At 52.8% G+C, this 8,068-nt stretch overlaps 1 protein-coding gene across 5 annotated transcripts in view; it reads right to left on the bottom strand.

The window, feature by feature from the left end:
- Window positions 1-2,668: 2,668 nt before the first annotated feature.
- The window catches only part of ELMOD3 (ELMO domain containing 3), a 35,528-nt gene continuing 30,128 nt past the window's right edge, over window positions 2,669-8,068 (bottom strand). For 4 of the 5 annotated variants that reach the window (XM_088841327.1, XM_055399688.2, XM_088841328.1 and 1 more), the window contains 4 exons: window positions 7,565-7,648; window positions 5,106-5,182; window positions 4,696-4,823; window positions 2,669-3,579 (listed from right to left, as the gene is read on the bottom strand). In XM_088841327.1, the coding sequence (XP_088697453.1) occupies window positions 3,377-3,579; window positions 4,696-4,823; window positions 5,106-5,182; window positions 7,565-7,648 (492 nt within the window). In that variant the 3' untranslated portion in view covers window positions 2,669-3,376. The remainder of the gene's footprint in view (window positions 3,580-4,695; window positions 4,824-5,105; window positions 5,183-7,564; window positions 7,649-8,068) is intronic. The other variant, XM_055399689.2, reaches the window with a different exon arrangement.

Below are 8,068 nucleotides of genomic sequence, written 5' to 3'. Positions count from 1 at the left end.
CTTGCTCTTTGCCTGCATTGCCTGCCCTGGGCTAATACTCCCTGCCCCACTAGTCCCCCAGCTCCGCCCCTTGCTGGGCGGAGTAGAAGTGTTACATGTGTGCTCAGTCGCTTCAGTCCTGTATGACTCTGTGAGACCTATGGACTGTAGCCGATGAGGCTTCTCTGTCCATGGGATTCTCCAGGCAAGAATACTGAAGTGGGTTGCCACTTCCTCCTCCAGATCTTCCCAACCTAGCAATTGAACCTGCATCTCCTGTTGTCTCCTGCATTGGCAGGTGGGTTCTTGACCACTAGCGCCACCTGGTGACAACTCCACAGCCTGTGAGAGGCCAGAGATGGCTTTGCAGAGGGGCCAGCTCCTGAAGGGGCCAGGCGCTCCCAGTGGGCCTGGTTGGCACTACTGCAAACCCAATAGGGAAGTGGCATGGGGCCAGGGCTGGGATCACTTTCAGCCCGAGGTTCAGTTCAGTCTCACATTCCCGACTGGGGGCCGGTTGTGGCAACGGGCGTGAGCCTCCATCCAAGCTGGAATTCCCTCAGGTGCTCCAGTGAACCGTTGCCTGGCAGCTTCCAAATGATGTATGTTCACCAAGCAAGAGCATAGCTCTTCACATCCATGCAGGAGGCAGCTTGTCACGTCCTAAGTACACTGCATGGGCTCAGGGCCACGTGGGGTCATGGGAAAAGCACCAGACTAATGTCGAGGAGGGTTGTGGGTTCAGGTTCTCACCTGCCTCTCTTTGAGCTTGGGCAAGTTGCTTTTCCTCATCCAGGTCCTAGTTTTTTTGGCCATGCTGCACAGCGTGTGGGATCTTAGTTCTCTGACCGGGGATTGAATCCACACCCACCTCTTGCAATGGAAGTCTGCAGTCTTAACCACTGGACTACCAGGGAAGTTTCCCTAGTTCATTCTGTTGTGTACTGGGGTGGTGACTGGAATAGCAGAGAAGCTAGGGAGCTAAACAGAGGGAGAATGGAGTAACCCCAAAACAGTCCCACCCTGGGGTGTGACCTGGGGGCAGGAGCAAGGTGGGAGCTGGGTAAGCCCAGACTGGACGAACCAGAGTCCTAGAGGCTTGGCAGTGCTGCAGCCGTCCTGACCCAGGGTCACTCCAGGCCCTCAGCTGTATGGCTTTAAAGCCCTGACACACTGGCTCTTCCATCTGAAACAGAGTGGTGGCAGTAGCAGTGTTAGTCGCTCAGTCGTGTCCGACTCTTTGGGACCCCATGGACTGCAGTCCACCAGGTTCCTCTGCCCATAGAATTCTCCAAGCTAGAATATTGGAGTGGGTTGCCATTTCCTTCTCCAGGGAAACTTCTTGACCAAGAAACCCGGGACTCCTGTAATGCAGGCAGACCCTTTACCATCTGAGCCACCAGGGAAGCCTATCCCAAACAGAAATTCTGATCAATTTCATCTTAGTGGTTCTGTGCTGAGAAGCATAGAAAAATCAGCTCTTTGCATATCCCCCTTGTTCTCCAACTTTCTCTCCACACAGAGACATCCCGGTGATCATATGCAAAGAGCACTTGCCAGGGGTGAATTTTCAAAGGGGAAAGAGGGCTGTTTCCCTTAGAAACGGACATTTTTAGCATTGTAAAGCATTTTGGGTCTCTCATGAAAAACCTTGGAAGGTTTTTCCCAAGAAAAATGCACAGATTTAAGATTTTTGTTATCTATTTTCAGAGAGTTAAGGCATCCCTCCACAACCACAGAATTCTGTCCATCCACAGAATTGCAGCTTAATCCCTGGACAGTTATTGGTAATGTCTCCAGGTCCTAAGCTGTATGGAGAGCATCCCACTGGCAGGAACACGGACTAGGCTTCTGCAGGGGCCACTGGCCTCCACTCCAGCCAGAGGCTCTTTGGGCTGGTCCCTGCCGTGCCATGGGCTGAGCATTAATGGTCAAGGTCTGCTGAGTTAGCCTTCAGGTCTCAGAGCAAGGGAATCTGCAGTAATCACTAAACTTGACACTCCAAATTTGGGATGGGGTGCAGGGAGGGTTACATTCTAAGCCCACCAGGCCCAGTAATCTCTCTGCTGCCATCTCTGCTGGTCAGGACGGAGGAGGCCCAGGATTAATTCAGGTCAGGCAAAGACAACACAAAGCAAACAGCAGATCCGTTACCAGCCCTACACTTGAGGCATTCTGCTGACAGGGGCTCCCATACTTGGGTGGCCGTCTGTCATCTTCACCTTTGTGATGGGTCTCCCTGCACCCGGTCAGACTTGGAGATGCCTGTGGGGGCTGGACAGCTATCTTCCATGACTCTACTTGGGGGAGGTCAGAGGATAGAAGACAGGTGGGACTCTCGCCTGGCCCTTTCCGTAGCTCCAAAGCCCTAGAGGCCCCTTTGCGAGTGAAAAGTGCTAAGTAGCTTCCCCAGAAGCAAATGTGGGAAAAACCCTGTGTGGATGCCTCGTAACAGCCACCCTTAAGAACAGCCAGGGCCACCTCGACCAGTGGCTACAGTGTGCAGTCTCTGGGTCTTTAAGTGCAGCCAGATGAGGCTGGACAGCCTGTGAACTCGGCAGGTGTGTGGCCAGGGCACAGGGGCCTTCTCTACCGGGGCCTGTGACCAGTGCCGACAACTGGCTAGAGTGCCTGGCTCTAACGGGGGACCCTGGGATAACGGCCACAGGATGGTGCAAAGTGTGTCTGGAAAGAAAACACTTGAGATCCTAAACCTAGAATTATTTTATTCAAAAACTGCTGGTGCATGAATTCCTCCTTCCTTCAACTAGGCCAGAAAACCAGCCCTGATGGGACACGTGCAGCCTCCATGGGGGGAGCCCAGCTGCCGGCCTGGTTCCCTCTCACAAACAGTGGGAGGAGGGGTGGGCAGAGATGAAGGTGGGGTGAGCGCCAGACCAGAAAAGGCAGGCACTCTGTGGTTCACACCGCCCCCTGTCGGCTGCTGCCGCGACTACCCTCTCCCTTCACATTCTAACTACTCAGCCCCCGTCTGGTCCCTGTCCTGTGGACCCCAGGGCCTGAAAGACCCACTGCCAGGTTCCGGCGCTTCTACTTGGGAGCATCTTTGATGGAGGACTGTGTGGAACATGCATATAGGGTCTCCCACCTGATGATCCATTCGCTGTCACTGATATTACCTGGAATCCGACTATGGAAGCAGTCGCCCAACTAGTGTTACAGCAGAGCTCTCCTCGCCCTGAAAGCAGGGCTCCAGAGAGTGAGTCTAATCTAATGGCCCCTGATGTCTCAAGCGGGTGAGGGCCCTTGGCTCCACCCACCAGGCCCAGGGGCTTCCTACATCCCTTCCACTAGGGCCGGAAGGGGCAAGGCCCAGCCAGGATCCCCCCTCTGAAAGCCCCTCCAAGGCTTCCTGGCCGGTGGCCACCAGGGTTGGTCAGATCAACCAAGTGCCTTCGGACGAGTGTGATGGCAGGTCACACACGCCTGTGAAAGTGAGATCCTTGGAGTGAGGGGCTTGTGGCCCAGAGCACTTCTGTGTCCCCAACAGGGAGGCCTGTCCCTTTGACACTCCAGCCAAGTAGATCTCCAGGGTTTTGAGCAGCCGTCTGGGGCTCTTCTTGGCCAACATCTCCAAATCTGGAACAGAGAGGATTGGGGAACAGAAGGCTGGGGGAGGGGGCTCCAGGATGCACAACCCAGAGGCTCTGGAGAGGAGGAGGAAGGAGTTTTCCAAGATGGAGAGCTCACCAGAGAGGGGAACCAAGACACCAGGCTCGGGCACAGGGCCACACACTCTACCCTGTCTGGGGCGATCTCAATTTTGAACAGTCAGTCTAACTGAGCCGAAAGGTGGGACCATCTTTTGATTCAGAAAATAGAGTCACCAGAGGTGTTTGGCAAAAAGGGAGGAGAGCGGTAGGCTCCTAAGGGTGGGGTGATGGGGACCCGGGGTGATGATAGAGACCAGGGGTGACGGAGACCGGGGGTGATGCTAGAGACCTGGGGTGACGGAGACTGGGGGTGACGGAGACCTGGGGTGATGGAGACTTGGGGATGATGGAGACCTGGGGTGATGGAGACTTGGGGATGATGGAGACCTGGGGTGATGGAGACTTGGGGATGATGGAGACCTGGGGTGATGGAGATTTGGGGTGATGGAGACTTGGGGATGATGGAGACTTGGGGATGATGGAGACCTGGGGATGATGGAGACCTGGGGTGATGGAGACTTGGGGATGATGGAGACCTGGGGTGATGGAGATTTGGGGTGATGGAGACTTGGGGTGATGGAGACTTGGGGTGATGGAGACTTGGGGTGATGGAGACTTGGGGGTGATGGAGACCTGGGGTGATGGAGACCTGGGGTGATGGAGACTTGGGGGTGATGCAGACCTGGGGTGATGGAGACCTGGGATGATGGAGACCTGGGGTGATGGAGACTTGGGGGTGATGGAGACTTGGGGTGCTTGGGATGATGGAGACTTGGGGTGATGGAGACCTGGGATGATGGAGACTTGGGGGTGATGGAGACTTGGGGGTGATGGAGACTTGGGGTGCTTGGGATGATGGAGACTTGGGGTGATGGAGACCTGGGGTGATGGAGACTTGGGGAAGCTGAAACTTGAGAAGGTATGGATCGGGGTTAGGGGGAAGGGAAGCCGGCCAAAACCAGTCGAGCAACCACCCTGGGGTCCCTGAACCCAGGGACACTAGGAGTGCAGGAGCTAGGCACCCCAAGAAGAGCGAGCGCACCCTTGAGGACAAAGCCTGAGTCTGAGATGGTCTTGTGCTGTGTCCTCCAGACGTGCGCCAGGCGGAGGAAGGTGGCGGCATAGAAGCTGTTCACCACGGGGATCACTTTCTGTTGCCGATTACACTCCCTGCAGGACAAGGATGGGCATCCACTCAGCAGTGGACAGACACCTGAGGGCGCCTTCACCCTGTCCCCCAGGGGAGCCCTTCCCGGGGCAGCCTTCACATCTGAGGTCAGGGTTGAGGAGGAGGGATGGGTTGGGAGGCTGGTGCAGGGGTAGTCTGTCCAGGTTCCCCAGAGCCAGAAAGTTTGGAAGAGAGCTGGGGGGATAAGATGGTGGGGGGATGAGGTGGTGGGGTGAGGGAACCAGGCTCTGACAGCCAGGGCAGTGAGCAGCGTGAGGACTCACCTGGAGAGACACTCCTCTCTTAAGGCCTGGATGGCGATACGTGTGATATTCACAGACATCAAACAGAAGGGGAATTGCTGGAATGGATGGGGTACCAGGTCAGCGGCATTCCAGGTTCTCACCTTCTGTGCTTCCCATTGCCCATAATCTAGTCTGGCCCTCGGGAGATGACAAAAATCACAGCCAGAGGCAAACAGCTGGCATTACTGATGCTTACACTTAATCTTCACCATAATATTCCCATTTTACAGATGAGGAAACTGAGGCCTAATGACCTTAAGTAACTTTTCCTAAGGCACCAAACCAGGATTCCTACTGAGGTCAACACACTCCAAAGCTGGTGCACAAACCCCTGTGCTAGTTTTCAGCCTCTTCAACATTCCACCCCACCAGCTCTCCTTGGCCTTCATCAGACCCATCCTGTGCGCTGCCTATGGACCACATCACCCCCTGGGGTTGGATGGACACAGGAGGGGTGAGGTGCAGTTATCTAACTAATTCTGTAGGTTCTTAAAATCTCTTCTCTCTTCTGTAGGCTTCCGGTTATTTGACTGCTCATAAGTTCTTCACCCAAAGCTGACAGAGAAAGTACAAGTAGGCAGACAGTCAGCCTTGACTTGGGGTGCACCCCGACTCTTGGTAACACAGAGGCCCGAGAATGGGCTGTGCAGGTCACACTCCTGACAGGAACAGCCGGGGTCCACCAGAGTGCTTCACCAAAAAGGGCCTCGGAATGCCCTGTGGGGCCCACATGAATGCTGTATTTTTAGAGTAGCCACTTCCCATTCTTTTATAAAATATCTTTAAAAAATAATTTTATTTATTTTTGGCTATGCTGGGTCTTCATTGCTGTGTGGGCTTTTCTTTAGTTAGAGCGTGTCGGGGCTACTCTCCAGTTGCAGTGCATGGGCTTCTCATTGCAGTGGCTTCTCTTATTGAAGAGCATGGAGCTCTAGGCCTGCGGGCTTCAGTAGTTGCAGCACATGCGCTTAGCTGTTGCAGCTCCTGGGCTCTAGAGCACAGGCTTATAGTTGTGGTGCACAGGCTTAGTTGCTGCACAGCATATGGGATCTTCCTGGACCAGGGATCGAACCTGCATCTCTTGCATTGGCCAGCGGATTCTTTACCACTAAGCCACCAGGGAAGCCCCTTTCCTATTCTTTAACAACAAAAACCCAACCAAATGAAAAGGGGCTTTTCCCAGAGGATTTGCAAATATCACGTTAGTTTCGGCCATAGTACCCACACAAAGACGTTGGCTGAGAGCAACAGGTAGACCAGTGTGTCCCTTAGTTTAGAGCAAGAACCAAAATCTACATATTCTGCTTCCCCCAAAAAGAAAATCTGTTACATGATGTAGAACCATGCTGTCCAGTACAACAGCAAATAGCCACATGAAGCTACTGAAATGTTAATTAGTTGAAAATTAAGTAAAATTAAAAATTCAACTCCTTAGTCAAAGTAGCCAGATTTCAAGTGCTCAACAGCCACACGTGTTTAGGAGCTGCTACACTGGACAGTGCAGACAGAATATTTCCTACACTACAGAAAGTTCTGGTGGACACACTGAACTGTAGAGGGTCATCTGGCTTCACAAGGATTTTTCTCAGGGTCTTCCATGACACCTGGATTCCAGATGTTGGCCTGGCCATCTGTGAGCTGTGTGTCCTCAGGAAGATCACAGAAACTCCATGAGACTCAGCTCTCTCTTCTCTCAAAACCAAAAAGGAAATAAACATTGAGTGCTGGGACTTCCCCGAAGGCTTAGTGGTAAAGAATCTGCCAGCCAATGCAGGGGATGTGGGTTCCATCCCTGATCTGGAAGATCCCACATGCTATGTAGCAACTAAGCCTGAGCACCACAAATACTAAGCCTACACTCTAGAGCCTGGGAGCCGCAACTACTGAAGCCTGTGTGCCTAGAGCCCATGCTCCACGAGAGTGTGTGCACTCAGTCACTCAGTAGTGTCCTACCCTGCGACTCCATGGACTATAGCCCACCAGGCTCTTCTGTTCATGGATTCTCCACTCAACAGTACTGGAGTGGATTACCATTTCCTCTCCAGAGGATCTTCCTGACCCAGGGATCGAACCTGGGTCTCCTACATTGCACGCAGATTCTTCATCATCTGAGCCACCAGGAAAGCCCCACAGCAAGAAGCCCGCACACCGCCTCTAGAGAGTAGCCCCTACATGCGACAACTAGAGAAAAGTGCTCATGGCTATGAAGACCCAGCACAGCCAAACATAAACAAACATATAAATTTAAAAAACCCAAATACATTGAGTGCTATGCAGAAAATAGTGAACAAAGCAGACCTGTGGCTGCCCTCCTTAGAAAAGCATGCTTTGAAGGCTGGCATCTGGGAATCTGGATTTTGAGAAGGTTCCCACCACTCCCCAGGCTGACTCACTGTACCTAATCTGTTTGTGCAAACCATATAGTTTATGCTGAATACCTGCTTTCCATCCAATTCTGGAATTCTGGTACATGCTACACAGATGGTGGGCTTCCCAGGTGGTGCTAGTGGTAAAGAACCCACCTGCCAGTACAGGAGACATAAAAGATGCAGGTTTGATCCCTGGGTTGGAAAGAGCCCCTGGAGGAGGAAATGGCTACCCACTCCAGTATTCTTACCTAGAGAATCCCATGGACAGAGGAGCCTGGTGGGCTATCGTTCATGGGGTCACAAAGAGTTGGACATGACTGAAGCAACTTCACACACACACACACACACAGATGGTGCCTGCATGACCAGCCCCCAGTAGAAACCTCAGATACTGAATCCCTAGTGAGGACCCGAGAAGGTAACAGGCAGGAAGGACATGGTTTCCAAATGGAGGAAATAGGCTGCAAGTGTCAGACATTTTTTTCTCTCTCTTTTAAGCGGCAGGAGGAAACAAACTATAAGTGTGTCAGATATTTTTCCCTTCTCAATACAAAATTAAAAGGAGGTTTCTAT

The sequence above is a fragment of the Moschus berezovskii genome, chromosome 11 (genome assembly GCF_049115385.1).
Source record: "Moschus berezovskii isolate FMDL1 chromosome 11, NW_MosBer_1.0, whole genome shotgun sequence".
NCBI lineage: Eukaryota > Metazoa > Chordata > Mammalia > Artiodactyla > Moschidae > Moschus > Moschus berezovskii.
Note: the sequence above shows the minus strand (reverse complement) of the source record. Positions and strands in the feature narration are given on the sequence as shown.